The sequence below is a fragment of the Globicephala melas genome, chromosome 17 (assembly GCF_963455315.2).
Source record: "Globicephala melas chromosome 17, mGloMel1.2, whole genome shotgun sequence".
Taxonomy (NCBI): domain Eukaryota; kingdom Metazoa; phylum Chordata; class Mammalia; order Artiodactyla; family Delphinidae; genus Globicephala; species Globicephala melas.
In genome coordinates this window covers 76,736,862-76,753,665 of record NC_083330.1, presented here as the reverse complement: position 1 = coordinate 76,753,665, position 16,804 = coordinate 76,736,862, and the positions used below count along the sequence as shown (strand labels likewise).

Here is a 16,804-nt window from a genome sequence, read left to right as displayed (position 1 = left end):
AAGCAGCCGCATAGCACAGGGAGATCAGCTCGGTGCTTTGTGACCACCTAGAGGAATGGGGTAGGGAGGGTGGGAGGGAGACATAAGAGGGAGGAGATATGGGGATATATGTATACGTATAGCTGATTCACTTTGTTATACAGCAGAAATTAACACACCATTGTAAAGCAATTATATTCCAATAAAGATGTTAAAAAAAAGAGAAAAATAATCCTTTTGCATTTGCAGTATATGGTAGGGATCAGGGACACTTCAGAGACACACAGACCTTTGTGGGCCTCTCAGGGGTCTGAACTGCCATCTGGGCACTTGTGGGGCACGTGTGTTCCCCCATCACAAGCTCCTGATCTGGAGCTGAGTATTTACAATCCACCCCATCAGGACAGGGATCACCCGCCCATGTCATGGAGTGATTCTGATTGCAGTCTCTTTGTGAGCACGTCTCTATTTGTAGGTTGTCACAGAGCCAAACTTCTGCCTTTACTTAAGTAATCATAAATTTTATTATAATTAAGCCCAAATTGACATGAATTTATTGTATTTGCTTTTCAACAAATCTTCTGAGATACCCGTGAGTGTGTGTACAAACACAATATACACATACCTGTGTACATAAATACATATACACATCCCTTAATTTCTTTATACTTCCCGCTTAATTTTTTGACAAAAAGCAACGGCTCCATGTGGGTATAATGAACAGCTCATAAGTGTTTTGACTGAGGTGCCGTTCCCTGCTGCTTCCTGCTCTCATCAGCATTGTGGCAAAGTCTCTGCAATTAGAAGCATACATGAAAGGTCCTCAGATGTTGAAGGTCAGCAGCAGTAATGACTCCTCTGGTAGTGTCAGTGTCACATAACCAGTATGACTTGACTGCATGAAACTAAACTCTAGCATTAAAATGATGACTATTATTTCCGAAACCGAATTCCACAGGGGGGAAAATTAGTGACATATGCTACTCTCTTGGTTTATGTTTATCTTGTTATTCCTGATAGCTTATCATTATATAGGATTTTGAAAAGCCCCTCTGGACTTTCCATTTTGTAGCACAGTAATGAAGGAAAGAAGCAGAAAGGCACACTTTTGAGGCGTAAAAACATATTAAATCCGACAATGAAGCTATTCGGTTTTCTGTCCTGCTGCAGCTGGAGGAGAGTCCGTGCGCTGTGAATTCCTCTAAATACCTTAGTGGTTTGGCTGCAGAAGGTGAATAAGCTGTTCCCCATGGGTGGACTTGCCTGTTGTCTGAATGTGTCACTCTTAAGCCACGGAACTTAACACAGAAATAAGCAGTGCAGCTAGCGCCCTTTCTGAGTATACCCTAAGCTTGGAGGCAGTGGGTTACTGAACGCAGGGCTTTGAACCTTATTTAGCTACTGGCCTTTTCTGGGGCTGGGGGCGGGGGTTGGGTGGCATTTTTCAGGTCTCTTCTTGAGCTGTGCCGTTTGCCTGCGCACGTAGCGGGAGCAGCCAGCGCGGTTCCACGCGGCTTGCGTGCCGCCCTTGACCCTTTCCTGTTGCTCTGCTGTTCCCTCTGTCAGGGCAGGTGGTAGCACGGCCTCTCTTCAGCCGGTGACTTGAGAGATGGGTTTTGAAGTCGGATGGGTTTGGCTCCCAGCCCCTTGCTGTTAGTGACCCCTGCGTGGCTGCCCTGAGCAGGCCGCTGAGTGCTTGTGGGTTAGCGTTGCAGCCTGGGCACCCCTGGCCCAGCCCTGCTCTCATCTGGTGATTCCAGAAGGACTGGTAGTGCCTCTGGGGTGCCCAGCACAGTGCCTGGCACGTGGTGGGTGATGGGTACTTGCTAAGTTCCCTTCCCTTTAAGTGGGGAAATGAGCTGCTGCTTCTGCTTGGTGATAGCTGCACAGTGGGAGTGTCTGTGGGGCTGGGAAGCCAGCACTCAGCGTGGGCGGGGCCGACTTGAAATACACAAACTCCCGCTGCGCCTGAGGCAGGCAGGTGCCTGGGTCCACGTTTCCTGGGTTCATCTCTCCTTGAGCTGTTCAGAAGCCATCTTAGCTTTCTCTTTGCTCTCAACTTTTTCCTGGAATGGTGAAATTTAACGATCCCCAGATGAGCAAGGGTGTTCTGGCATCAAACCCTGCTCATCCCACAGCAAACGAAAGCAGAAGAGGTGAGATGGTGAGAAGCAGCCTGGGAGGCCGTGGGCAGCTCTGACAGTGGGGAGCTTGCTGGCTCCTCTGTCCCTGGCCACCCAGGGGAACCTGTTAGCTGATTGACTGTCAGGACCCAAGGGGCTCGCTAAGGAGCCCGCTGAAGGCCCATGAAGGAGTTAACAGTAAGAGTTACCCTCCCTGCCAAGTTTTCTAGTCTTTTTTCGAGTTGCTTGTGTTATGGCATTTTTATGTAATTCTTAAAAAAACCTCACACACACAAACACTTTGTGGCAATACAGGGCAAAACTTAAAAAATAAATCTCGTAAAAAAGCGTTTTTTTTCCTTCTTAGCACGGTCAAAGTGTACAAGTGTCTTGGGGAAAAAAGACTCAGTTTCTTCAATGTCTCCTGCAGCGTTCATGCCGCGCCCCGCCTGCACGTTTGGGTGAGGACAGAAGCAGAGGAGAGCTGGGAGGAGGTGGCAGCGTCGCATGGGGCTGGTGGGCCAGGCACTCCCGGCAGAAGAGGCAGCACGTGTGCGTGGTAGTAGGGGCGCAGCGGGTGAACGTGGGGAAGGGGAGGAGGAAGGGCAGGGGTGAACCTGGACTGTTCTTCCCAAGGCATTTCAGTCCTGTCAGGACCCACGCATGATGGCGCAGCAGGAGACGCGCTGAGAGCCCTCACCTAGTTTCTGCCCGTCCATGGGAACAGAACTGAATGAGAGCCCGGGTCTTGGCGCCTGGGTTTCAGAAGTGGCCCAATAGAAGCTTTGGGGGGGGGGGCTTTGCGGGGCCTCAGTATCTTGGCCGGTATTGCCATTTCATAGAAAGGTTGGCCAGAGCTGCTGTGGCAGATGGAGAGGCTGTTTAAAGAAGTTAGCACGCACTGCTATAGTCCTGGGGCTTCCAGCAAGCAGGGCCCGAACGGTTTTCTGCCCTGGCTTCATGTCGCCTGGTATGTCATATACCCTTCTATCCCAAGTTAGTCTGTGGGATTGAAAAATAAAGACAAAGAATGTATTAACCTGGTTCACACATACTTATAGAATGTGAGTTACTGGGTCATCGAGAGGATTTTGGTACCATTAGTGCTTTGGGAGGGAAGGCAGTAACTTCCGTTGTGGAGTCGGATGCTGGCAAAATACCCAGAGAGTAACATATCCAGCAGGACTAGAGGTCAGGTCAGTTTGTAAAACTTAATCACACGAGGCTCCTGCCACATACTCAAAATCGTCGCCAGCAAACATCTAGAATCTGTGTGTTCCGTACAGTATTCATTCTATAGGAGGAGGGTGATAAGAGCGTGTATGTGAGGAGTTTTGAGTGTAATGTCCATTAAATGGGTCACATGCACAGGAGGGTGTGTAGACACATACACGCCAAGTCCAGAGTCGACCCCCCGGGTCCCACTGCTCTTTAACCTGCCTGGCCTCTCCTCATCTTCAGGTCTGGTCTGATTAGCAGTCTCTCCCGGAGGTTTTCCCTGGATCTGTGCTTGCTGTCAGGTGCCCAAGTGTCCTGGCCTGCAGTGATTAATCGTTCACGTTGTCCTGAAATCTTACCTCCCAGGAACCAGCACTCTCAGCAGTCCCATCACCCTTTTCCCAGCTGCCCCTCTGTGTTTAGATCATTCTGAAATAATGTAGTAATATCAGTCTACTAAAAAATCTGAACACCCTGTAAACTAGTGGAATTGGTGATGCCGCTGTGCACCGGACACTTAATTGAGCACCTATTGTGTGCCAGGTCCTCTACTTCCCAGCTGGATGACCTCCAGCAAGGACGTGCACTTCCTTGGTTTCCAAGGGGAATAAATGACCACAACTCCGCTGGGTTATTGTGAGGATTAAGTGAGATAACTCACATGTGGAAAGTGTCTGGTGTTCAATGAATAACTAAGTAAATAAATGAATGTGATGTGGTTTCTAAACACCTCTCAAGGACGCCTCCCCTGATCTGTTCCTATTTAAGGATACCCTGAGGATAAGTGTGCTCTATTAGACGTGTTCTGAGTGGAACTCAGCCAGTTCTGGAGGGAGCACACCCTGGACAGGAAGACATGAACTTACTTTGCGTTTATAGCACAGTTTGGCCTCGTGTTCTTGCAGTTAGCAAACCTCACAGGTCTTTCTTCTTCAATATGGACCTCGATCAAGCTCCCTGTCTTCCACTGGACTCTTGCAATGTTGATTTCTGGGTCCCAAGAGGGTGACTTTATTTTCTAACCCCACCTTGATGGGCCTTCATGCAGGAAGTGAATGTCATGGCTCTAGAATCATTTGGATCTAGAACTCTGGCACTGTTCCCTAGTTTTGGACCATGGGCAAGTTACTCTCTCTAGGTGTCCGTTGCCTTATTCCGACGGAGGGGATTTAGCACAGAGAGTCGGTTTGTTTAAAGGGAGGTGGTAAGGTAACCCAGAGGCGGGAACAGCAGCAGGTTGCTCCCCTGTCTGGGACTGAGGGACAGCAGGAGGGGGGATTAGCGAGGCGGATTAGGGGACTGAGAAGTACAGCGGGAAGGCCTCCCGTTCACCTCGCTGGTGTGGAGGGATTCCCGCCCCAGGGCCAGGAGGATGGACACACACGTAGTGCCCGATGCTGGATGGATGGGATCACAGCCCGCCATGCAGGGAACAGAGGGAAACCAGAGGCTGCAGGGAGGCAGGCTTTGTATTGTCAACAAGGTGGGGTGTCCCCTGGTTCCCACAGGGGGCTGTGCTTGGCTGGCAGGGAACTGAAACCCGCCCTCAGGGCTAAGCGGGAGCTTCGTCTGGTCCCCAGGATAGGAGGGTTGTTTGTCAGGGGACCGTATCCCCGGGAGCAGAGTCAGGAGGAGAACTTGCAGTGAGGTTGTTCCAGGCCTTCCTGGTTTCACCACATGTCAAGGCAGTGGTAATATTGGACTTGATCCTAGGCCTTAAACACCCGTTCCTCCCGGTCTGTAATGAAGCAGGGATCGTCTGGCAGGAGGGGGAGCCACACAGGTGACACAGCTGCTTCCATTTGACACAACCGGTGCCCCCCCACCCCCACCCCATCTCCTTCCTGGGCTCCTTCCTCCTCTCAGCACATTTCAGCTTTAGTGTATACAGTGCTTTACAGACACCACTTAGTTTAATCTGTAAAACAGCCATGTGATGTAGGAGTTGTCACCCCTACTTCATACACAAAGAAATGTTGACATGGACGAATCATCACTCCCCATCCAGCTCTAGGTGGTCAGAGTCAAAAAGGCGTCAAACCCAAGGCCGTCTGACTCCGCAGAGCTAAGGATGCCCCCCTGCCCCCCCAAAAGGCCCTTTCTGATTTTGTGTTCCTGTTTCCTGAAGAGTGTCTCTCTCCCACTAAACGTGGATCTGTTTCTCTTTAAGGCGATAGAACATAGAAAGTACTGGTTGAGCTCTGACTCTGTTCATGAGAACAAGAGTGCATGGCTCTTGTTGGGGAGAGAAAGCTGCTTCATGGGGGCAGTGCTCATAGAAACAGGCCTTGGAACAGCTGTGATTCTGGAATTCTCTGGTACTTTGATCCATCACTTTTTTTTCTTTTTTTTTCTTTTTTTTTTTTGCGGTATGCGGGCCTCTCCCGTTGCGGAGCACAGGCTCAGCGGCCATGGCTCACGGGCCCAGCCGCTCCGCGGCATGTAGGATCCTCCTGGACCGGGGCATGAACCCGTGTCCCCTGCACCGGCAGGCGGACTCTCAACCACCGCACCACCAGAGAAGCCCAGATCCATCACATTTTAAATGGTTTGCATCTTTCTTTGCTTCTGAAGGTGCATCCGAATTTTCTCCCGGGATAGTTAAGTCTCCTGCTGCCTCAGTTGCATCCTCATTATCACCTTTATTACTGTCATTGTAGAAAAATTATATGGTGACTTCCTGAGCTGGAAACTAGAAGAAACCCTTGCCCAGTTTCCCTTGCAACCTGGAAAGGTGGCCACTTTCACCGTCAGCATCAAAGTGAAGCTGGATTTCTCTTGCCAAGAGAATCTCCTCCAAGACCTCAGTGACGGTAAGTTCCTCCCCAGTTTTGATCAGCACGTCGCGGTCCCCAGTCACATGGTAGCGATCACCTTGCCTCGAGCCCTGCTGCTCTCTCGGTAGCGTGCTTGTCGTTCATTAGCTCTAGCGGCTTGAGACTTCTCCTGGGCACGTACTTAATGAGTGAGTTACTGTGCACAGGGAAAGTGATAAAAGTACTTTTCAGTTGAACGATTTCTTAATTCACACTCTTTACTATTTTGTGCTCATTTGCCAGGAGGTCATCCTAAATTAGTGGAATGTAGGAATTACTGCATTTTTCTTCAAGCATAACTGCTGTGATCCCTTAGACATCTAATTAGCTGTGATTATGAAGTTCTCCTTCAAAGTCTAATGATTTCTATAAGGAAATGGAGTGTGGAGAAAAATGAGAATTTATTTTTGTTATAACATTAGGACTAGCTGATTAGGGGTAAGATTCCATAGATTAATTATGTCCGATGATACAGCATGCATTCATACTTTCATTGGGAGTCATCGTGGGGTGTGTTAGTTAGCTCAGGCTGCCACAAGAGAATACCACAGACAGTATGGCTACAATTACAAACTTCTTTTCTCATAGTTGTGGAGGCTGGAAGTCTGAGATCAAGGTGCCAGCATGGCCAGGTTCTGGTGAGGGCCCTTTCCTGGCTTGCACACAGCTGCCTTCTCACTGTGTCCTCACGCGGCAGAGCGAGCCTGGTGTCTCTTCCCCTTCTTAGAAGGACGCCAGTTTTATCAGACTAAGGCCCCACCCTGTGGCCTCATTTAACTTTTGTTACCTCCTCACGGGCCCTGTCTTCAATTATAGTCACAGTGGAGGTTAGGGCTTCACCATATGAATTTGGGGGGCCACATTCAGTCAAAGGGTGTTATTGGAGACGGTCAACGGATTCTGTTACTAGAACTTAGCAACTATGTGACTTTGACTTCTTTGTGCCTTAATCTGATAAGATGACAGTAATACCCATTTCTACAGTTGTTGTGAGGATTTGCCCTTCACCTGGAACATGGTAAGGGGTCAACAAGTGTTAGTTATATCCCCCCCCCCACCCCCATCACAGATTTATGACATTACAAGACATTTAACCACCTCTTGTTAGAGACAAGCACTTGACCGGGCTCTTGGAAAACAGAGATGAGTGAGTCAAGGTCTGTCCCCTGGGCAGTAGTAATAACAGCAGCTAACATTTAAGAGGTGTGCATAGATCAACTTGCTGAACCCTCACAGCAGCCCTATGAAATAGGTGTTATTAATAGCTCTGTTTTACAAATAGGGACAGTAAGGCATAGAGAGGTTGTGCAGTTTTTCCAAGGTCACACAGCTAGGAAGTGGCAAAGCTGGGTTGTGAAGCCAGGCAGCCTGACTCCAGAGTCTGTCCTCGTAACTACTCTGTGGCCTGTTGTTGCCCAGAGGGTCAGCCAGAAAAATAAATATGTGATTGGAACACCCTGAGACTCGGGTGTAACTGAGATGCAGCTCACTTTGTCAGTAGGGTCCTGCAGGGAGGGCCTCCCAGAGCTGGTGTGTGACTTGGGCCTGAACTGGGGAGTATCCTAGAAGAAGAAAAAAGCCTGTGCTCCACAGGTCTTTCAAGGAGCAGCAGGTACCGAGGCCCGGAGATCTCTGGCCAGTGATGCAGTGGGATTCACCTCCAGAGACTAGATGGACATACGTGTGGACGCAGACCTGATTATTCAGATCTCATTTCAGTTGTCTCCCTGGTGGAGAGGCTACCCGGACCGCGTCGGCTGGGCCAGCACGCCCTGCCCACTGTCATTCTTGTTGGGTCCCCCCACATTATGGACAGCTCCTGTTCCCTGGAAGTGTCTTGTTTGGTTTTTCCTGTCCTGCTGCCTCCGTCCTTTACCTTAGAAGTTTCACAGGGAGAAGGACCTCATCTGTCTTACTCAGGAGGTCCTGTATTCACATTACCTAGACGGTGTACCTGGAGGGAGGGGAGTGGATGAGCTCCTCTTCCCCTCCCCCCTCGGTGTGGAGGCTCCTCCCTCCTGACCTCGTCTGACCCTAATGACCTCCCAAAGGCCCCGCCTCCTAGTGCTGTCACATTGGGGTTAGGGCTTCAACACAGGGATTCTGGGGGGACACCTACTCTAAGTCCATAGCACGCTCCATGAAATTTCTTCTCCTGTACTCTCTAGAGTGTTTAAATAACCATTAAATTTTTCTTTTATATTATTAATGCAGGTAGGAAAATAAGTTTACTGTTGGACACACTAGAAATGGAAAATATCACGTGGATTTAACATTATACCAGAACTCAAAAAGTATCAGATGAAATGGATATTCTTTTCTGTCTCTAAATGGCTTTGTACCACTGGACTGCATCTTTCTATAAGTAGACAGAGGGTTACAGACGGAGTTTCTGACTTTTCTTTTTCCCAGGAAGGGAGTTGAGCAGAGTCAGTGGTGCCTGACACCTGTCCAGGGAATGCTTGATGAGTTGTTATCCCGGGGGTATGTCTGGGCAAGTGGATGCCTAGCTGAGACCATCTGGACGTGAGACGTGAAGGAAAGCTGATCGTTACTTGTGCTGCTGACGTTTGGGGCAGGCTGCTCCTGAGAGGGAGAAGATGGAAGGCCTCCCGGTGTAGGCTGAAGCTGCTTTTGTTTTGGTGGCTCCTTGAGTCTATGTGTGCAACGTGGACATACTTTGTTATGTTTCTGCCTTTAGTTACAGAGCTCTGGAGGGTTGTCTCTGCCCTCTGTGCTGAAAGTAAAATTGCAACTTGGGATTTATAGTCTGAAAATACCTTCTTCTCTCTTTTAAAATAAAACCAAAGAGAGCTCGAAGTAGGTTTACCAAGTGGTTTGTAAATGTAAGGCTGGCCTAGGTTCCTGTCAGTTAGATATAGCACAGGTGTGCAGTAGAGCATGGTTATAATTAATTAGATGCCCTCTTGGGCTTCCCTGGTGGTGCAGTGGTTAAGAATCTGCCTGCCAATTAAGGGACAGGGATACGAGCCGTGGTTCAGGAAGATCCCACATGCCACAGAGCAACTAAGCCCATGCGCCACAGCTACTGAGCCTGCGCTCTAGAGCCTGTGAGCCGCAACTACGGAAGCCCGCGCACCTAGACCCCATGCTCCACAACAGGAGGAGCCACCGCAATGAGAAGCCCACGCACCGCAACAAAAAGTAGCCCCCGCTCGCTGCAACTAGAGAAAGCCTGCCTGCAGCAACGAAGACCCAATGCAGACAAAAATAAAATAAATAAATAAATAAAAATTAGATGCCCTCTTTATTTATTTTTGTACTGATACATGTGTTTTTATTTTTGTAATACAGTATCATAGTTTATGGCATTTATAGTAGAACAGAATCAGAATATACTTTTTTTTTAGAGTTTTTGTTTTTGTTTTTGATGTGGACCATTTTTTAAAGTCTTTACTCAATTTGTTACAATATTGCTTTTGTTCTATGTTTCGGCTCTTTGGCCACGAGGCATGTGAGATCCTAGCTCCCCAACCAGGGGTCCAGGGATTGAACCCGCCTGCATTGGAAGGCGAAGTTCTAACCACTGGACTGCCAGGGAAGTCCCAGAATATACTTTTTTATAGTGTGTTAAAGTAATAGACTTTTACATAAATTTGCATTAATGTATCTAGTGGTCTGGCAAATACAGTATTCTAAGTGAGACACCCTCTCTATTGATATGGTTAATAGACACTCCGGCTGGTCATTTACGTAGCAAATCGTAGAGATTGAGACACAGAATCTTAATGTCCACACCCGGGCAAGCTCTGTAGAGGAAAGAAAAAGTTGGACACCAAGGCCCACAAAGGACTTCTGGTCGGTGGATAATGAATGCATTGCTCCGTGTAGTTCAGTCTGAGCAACCTGGAGCCTGTGGTTTAGCCCTTATTTGGAGACAGCTGTACACTCAGTGGCAGAGGCTCATTTGTGGCCTCTTGCAACTGGGAGATGCCCCACGGGTGGCACTTGGTCTGACAGTTTCAGAACCTCCAGCCGGGGACCCCTGTGGACCCGATTGGCTTTTTAGGCAGGGACTCACATTAACTATGGTTACTGAAACCAGATGCCATTTAAAAACCTTACAGAAATAAATGTAGCTGTCATGCAAAGCAGGACACTGGATCCAGTGTGGGCTGTAGACAGATGGAAGAGAATTAATATTTGTTGAGCATTGTCAGATGCTGCATATCAGGTCTGGACCAGCGACTTTATTTGCATTATTTCCATTTAACCTTCCCAACAACTCTATAAAGTAGATGATTCCATTTTGTAAAGACAGGTGGGAGGACTATTCTGGATTAGAGGACATGGAAGAGATCTAACAATCAAACGCTATGTGCAATCCTTAATCGTATCCCGGATTAAAAAAAGACCCCGAAGACATTTTTGGGACCTCAGGATCCTGGCTGGGGCAAGAGAGAATCGGGTGTCTCGGTACTCGTCCCGCACAGCTGAGGAAGTACGGTCCTCGCTCCCACGTGCACCGCCCCCTGGGAGGAGCCCTGGGCTGACTCTGTCTCTCTGGGCACTGAGCTGCCGCCTTCGGGGAGGGTGACGTGGGTAGAGTCAGGCGGTGTCCCCGACCCTCTTCAGTGCGTCCAGTCTCAGAGTTTTGTGTGCTGGGCCTTCTCTGTTGGACCCCTGGACCTCCACCGAGGCCCTCTCGTGTGTGGGTGATGGTCCAAATTGGCGTTCTTTGGGGGAGAAGATGGCAGAAAACTCTTATTCTGCCACGATGATGATGCCACTCTCTGCAAAAGCGATTTTAAACTGTTTTCAGTGATTGTTGTGGCAGAGATAGTGTTGGTATGCTGAAACTGTGTGTGAATGTGGAATTAAGTAAATGATCAATTCTGTGATAATCTAATTCTAGCATCCTGAATCTGGTCCTGAACGAGGGTTCTCATTTGGAAGAGATAACTGATGTAAGATGATAGAGATGAAGTAAAAACCTTGTAGTTTGGAATTTAAATAAAAGATATCAGTAAGAAATTATGGGATATTTAAAGATCTATCTGTCTATCTATCTACTCCAAGGCCTGGAAACCCAGCAGCAGTGAGCATTCCTAGCGCCCACATCATGGTGTTGAAAGAAACCAGGGCTTCTTGGAGAAGTGGCCACTTGCAGGTCTGGAGCAGGAACTGTCTGTAGTGAGGTGATCTGGGAACATCCTGTGAAACCTACAGCAGGGAAGCTGTCAGAGTGGATTTACTAAAGCTGTGTTAGGAGGACCCAACGTGAAGAGGCTGCCGCTGGCGGTCTGAGCACCAGCAGGGGCGATACCTGCGTTTCAGCCTTGGGTGCTTAGTGCCGTTAGAAAGAATTGCCAACCTTTGGCGAGTGATGGGGAACCAATTCATTATTTTAAAGATGATAGGTAGTGAGCATTCTGCCTTCCATGTAGATGTGCGGTTGGACAACCTAAGAGCTGGTGAGGACAGCTTCTCTTTATGGAAGTATGCCTGCTAACGCTTGAGAAGGGACGATAGAATTAGAAACCCTCCACTTTGCAGCTCCTAATAGATTATGGGTTGAGACCATGAGCATCTACCCAGCAAAACAAGAGACAGGCAGGCATTATGTCCTTCCTGACGGGAGAACACACACCTCCTGTGAGTTAGTGTTGCCCCCGCATCACACCTGAGTCTGATCAACACTCCAGCTCTCATTGCCAGCTCACAGGAATCCTGTCGACAGAGAAACCCGTGAAGCTACTCCATTTCAGACTGCGGTTAACTCTGCAAACAACGTGGTTTCTTCAACGAGTAAATGACAAGAGAATAAAAGGGATGAAGCCCTGGAGATGGATGGTGGGGATGGTTTCTAGCTGTGGGACGCTGCCACCTCTCACAGCCATTCTGAAACAGTGTTTTGGGCCTGCGACGCTGTTGCTCTCCGCTGGCAGTGTCTGTCCATCCTTCGTGGCCTGCCGATCCCCACCTTATCACTTCCTCTCTTTATCACTTCCTCACGGCCCCTCCCTCGTGCTCGCTCATGGCCCGTGTGTCCCCTCGACACCTCTGAATGCTGTCACAGTTTCACGTCACGTCTCTCTACTCCCAATACCCAGCACAGGGCCTGGCTCAGAGAAGATCCTAGTAAATATTTATGGAGTTGAGGGGATGAAAGGAATGTTGTGAAGACAGATTGAGTGGTCCTGACCCTGAGTTCAGGGAGGGGAGAGCCGTCTGGGTGGGGACAGCCAGGTGCTGGCTGCTGGCTGCGGGGTCCTCGAACAGCGCCTGGCTGCGGCGTGAGCTGAACACAGTGGGCAGGGATGGAGGCGGTGGGGTTGGGTATTCAGGAGAAGGAGGGCAGCCTGGTTAGAATGGTAGGTTCAGGCAGCTGTGGAAGGCCTGAAACTCCAGGGGAGTAACTCAGACTTCATTGGAAGATACTGGAGAGTCCCTGAAAGATTTTTGAAAAAAGGTTGATGTGATGGAGAATGTTGGGAGAAGGTGGGTAGGCAGATTGGAGGGGTAGCCCGAGATTCACCTGGTGCGATAGGTGACAGGTGTGAGGGTTCAAGGGTGAGGCACGCAGGTCTTGAGCAAGAGAGAGCCAGGTGGGCAGGAGAGGAAGGGATTCAGAAGACCGGCCGCTGCGTCTCTACCTGGAGGGCGTCCTTCCCGCTCTTCCCCGCAGCTGTCGCTGGAGGCCTCAGGTGTTTGTAGCACAGGATTTAGGAGCTGGTCCAGCATTTGGTGAGCTATTGGAATTTGTTCTGCTCCCCACGGAAATGCTTCTTGCCTGAAATGTCTCTTGTTTGTTAAGCTAAAGACAAACTCTGCCTGTGGGAAGTTCGAATCATTTCAGTTTCTTTGTCCAGAGTTGGAGATTTGGGTTAAAAAAAGCCATGTTTACAATTGGCATTTCGTTATGTTTTACTTCTTCATAATTTGATGATAAGAGATGCTTCGGCTTATCATTGTGGCCTGGGATTGGTTTTATGTGAGAGTCGTCGCTGTGGAATCTTCTGTGTTCCCTTTCCTACCTTGTCTCTCTCCCCGATGACTGTGCCTGAAACCAGGGCATCGCTGAGTGTCTTTGCCCCGGTCTGCCGCTCTCTTCAAAAGGAAATACTAATTTTTGGGAAACTCCGTCTTACTTTTTAAGGAACAGTGACTCATCCTGAATTACCCAGAAACCAAAGACAAAGGTGGTTGGAATCTTAATGTCAGAAGATTTCTCTTTTTCTTTAGAATTCCTACATGCCTGAGGCTTTCATAAACATGTGATTTTAAAGAAGATTTTCTTGAAACCTGGGTTTTTTTCTGAGGCTACAGAGTATGGAGGCTGGAAGGAGACGAAGCTGTACTGAGTGGCCCCCGTGTTTGGGCATGTGATGGAGGTGCTGAGGTTCTCTCCCTAACCCTGAGAAGTGGCTGGATGGTGACCTCCGAGTTTGGGCTCTGTACCCCCAGCTCTGTGGTTCCCCTCGGCTGTACCAGCTCCTAGCTGCTGAAACTGTCTGCATTTTTGGTCTTTCTCACTATAGCACCCCCATCCTGAGGGCAGGGCCAGGGACATCTTTGTCTTTTTTTTTTTTTTTTTGGCCGCACTGTGTGGCAGGTGGGATTTTAGTTCCCCAGCCGGGGATTGAACCCAGACGCCCTGCACTGGAAGTGCGGAGTCTTAACCACTGGACCGCCAGGGAAGTCCCCATCTTTGTCTTTTAATTCCAGCTCCCAGCCTGGAGGCGGCTCCTCCCTCCTCACCTTGCTTTTCCTTCTTCCTCATGGCAGCTCTTGGTCAGTTCCATTTGCTGCTTCCTCCTTTCCCTCTTGACCATTACAGAGTGGAATTGCTCAGGGCTCCAGCCGAGATCCTCGTCTTCTTTCCCTCTAAGTTCGCTCTCTCACAACTTTCTCATCTTCCACATGGAGTCAGTGACTGTCTCCCGCACCCCACCCCCTGGCCACACCTCTTCTCTGTACTCCTGGTCCGCGGATCCGACCGTGTGCTCCGAAGGCTCTCGGTTCTGGGGAAAAAGCGGCAGGTGAAGCTGGGGGGAGGTTTGCTTGGTGGCCGCCGTTCCCCTCCCCCAGCTGTGGGGGGCTTCCATCCCTGTCCTCGTGCTGCAGTCTGTGCTCTTCCCCTGCAGATGAAGGCTTGGACCCCATAGGGAGAGGGGAGGGGCTGGTGTGGGGCAGTGGCTCTGGTCCCCTCCCAACCGGCCCCAAGAGGAGCCCTCAGGATCCTTTTCCTGGGGGAGAAGCCTGCGTGGCGCGGACAGCAGCCCCCAGGGAGACTTCCTGCTCTCATAGCCGGTGCCAGACGTTTAGCAGTTCATTAACAGCGTCTAGCTGAACCTTTTGCCTGGCTTTCAGAACCCACATAGGCACGTGTGCTGGGGTCCTACTTCTCCCTGTAGGTGCCTGTCCACAGATTTCAGGTTAGTTTCCCCTGTGACTTCACTTCTCTGATCAGTTCAGGAAAAGTTAATTTCCAGTTTATTCAGCTTTTTTCTTAAGGATGGAAGCAGTGCTTTTCTCAAATCTCAGCATTTCTAAGCGGTGATCAGAAGCCCACGTCCTTTATTTTAAATCAGCCCTCCAGTCACTTTTGGACCGTGTTGGCCGTTTGTCAGACTGCACACTGCTCTTGTGTTCAGTGGGTTATCTGCTTTTGTTCTGAAGGAAAGGTTAATGGTGCACCTGCCAGCCTGCCCATCGTTATATTTAGCCTGCATCACCCACCAGCCTTCTGACTCACAGACCGTAATTTCACAGCACGGTGGCTCAGCTGAGGGAAAGGTCAGGCTGCTTCTGCTTCCTGGGGCTCTCGGGAGCATATCTGAGTGAGACAGAAAGCTGAGTTCTTGCCCGGCCATCTAATAACCTGTGGAGGGGCGCTGATCCCGTGGTCCCTGTTAGTCTGCAGGTGGGATGGTTGACTCAGCTCTGATTTAAATTCAGGTTGGAAAATAACTTGCTAAGCCACCAGGAGCGAATGAAAATCCAGGTGTTTGTCATTCATCAGCAACAGGTGATCCTATTGCAGGCAACCAGGGCTGAGGTCTTCTGGATCATTGATCTCACTGGTCGCATCACTGCCTTTCCAGTCAAGCTGGTGGTGACTCACTGGGAAACAAATTAGGTAGGTGTTCAGTTGAGGTGATTTAAGAAGGTTTTCCCGCTGCAGAGAGAAAGGGGTGATTTCTGTGGATCGCCGCAGGCTGGTATACTTCGAGCTCATGCTCGCGATTGCACCAAGTCTTAGCAATTTTGTTTTCTAAGTCTCTACACATCCACCATCACTGCTCGGCTTAAAGCCCTGATCATTTCTCATCCGGACCATATGCTGGGAGCCTTCTGACTGGTCTCCCAGCAGCTCATTTTGCGCCCTCTTCGCCATCTTCCATATTTTCCCTGCAGGCCTCTCTCCAGAGCAGAATCTGTTATGTCCTTCTTCTGCCGTGCACCTTCCAAGGGCTTTCCATCGCCCTCAGATAAAGCCTCAAGTCTGGCTTTTGTGGTCTTGCCCTGGCCCGCCTGTGTGGCCTGCTTGCCCACCCGTCTCTTCTCCCTCATTTGGTTTGTATTCCAGAAATACTGAATGACCTGTATTTCTGACTTGCCATACGCCCTCTTAGGCCTCTTGCCTTTGAGTGTAGGCCGATAGATTCAAACTCTGCTGCACATTGGCATCAGCTGGGGATCTTTAAAAGCTCTGCCTGGCTTCCACCCTAGACCTTGTGATTTCATAGGCATGGGGTGTGACCTGGGTGTCAGGGTGTCCTAAAGTGTCCCAGGTGATTCCTATAAGCATTGGAGTGTGGGAACCACTGACATAGACTGTTTTTCTCCCTAAAAAACGTATTCTCTGAATCTCCTGGCCTTCTTCAGGCAGACACAACGGCTGCTTATTTTCTGTTTCCTCTGAGAAGCTTTGCAATCTGGTGGGATATTGCATCACCCCTTAGATGACTGTTCAGGAGCTGTTTGGATATTTTCTGTCCTTTGGTCTTAAATTTTAGAATCAGTTTGTCATGTTCCTCATGGTAGCCTGTTAGAATATCGACTGGGACTGCATTGAACCTGTGGGTCAATTTGGGAGAAGATGGATACTTTCATGAGACTTAGTATTCATAACTATGAATATTGCCTCTTCATATATTTGTCTTCTTTCATGTCTTTCAATAACATTTTCTAATTTTTCTGTGATGGTCTTATAGTATTCTTCTAGAGTTATTCTTAGGTATGTTTATTATAAATGGTATTTTTGAGTCCTTTTCAATGGAAGTATAACTTACATGCAGTCATGAGCACAGTCATGTACAGCTTGGTGAATTTATTTTTATTTATTTAACAGATCTTTATTGGAGTATAATTGCTTCACAATACTGTGTTAGTTTCTGTTGGACAACAAAGTGAATCAGCCATATGCCTACACATGTCCCCATATGCCCTCCCTCTTGAGCCTCCCTCCCCTCCTCCCTCCCCCACCCCTCTGGGTCATTGCAAAGCACCGAGCTGGTCTCCCTGTGCTGTGCTGCTGCTTCCCACCAGCCAACTATTTTACATTCGGTAGCGTATATATGTTGATGCTACTCTCACTTTGCCCCAGCCTCGCCCTCCCAACCCATGTTCTTAAGTCCATTTTCTATGTCTACCTCTTTATTCCTGCCCTGCAACTACGTTTATCAGTACCATTTTTTTTTC

The 16,804-nt window shown here is 49.0% G+C and overlaps 1 protein-coding gene across 7 annotated transcripts in view; it reads left to right on the top strand.

The window, feature by feature from the left end:
* The window catches only part of TRAPPC9 (trafficking protein particle complex subunit 9), a 539,837-nt gene that overhangs the window by 174,345 nt on the left and 348,688 nt on the right, over positions 1 to 16,804 (top strand). For 6 of the 7 annotated variants that reach the window (XM_060287242.2, XM_060287245.2, XM_060287241.2 and 3 more), the window contains one exon: positions 5,981 to 6,133. The exons of the other annotated variant lie outside the window; for it this stretch is intronic. In XM_060287242.2, coding sequence (XP_060143225.1) covers positions 5,981 to 6,133 — 153 coding nt within the window. The remainder of the gene's footprint in view (positions 1 to 5,980; positions 6,134 to 16,804) is intronic. 7 annotated transcript variants of the gene reach the window in all.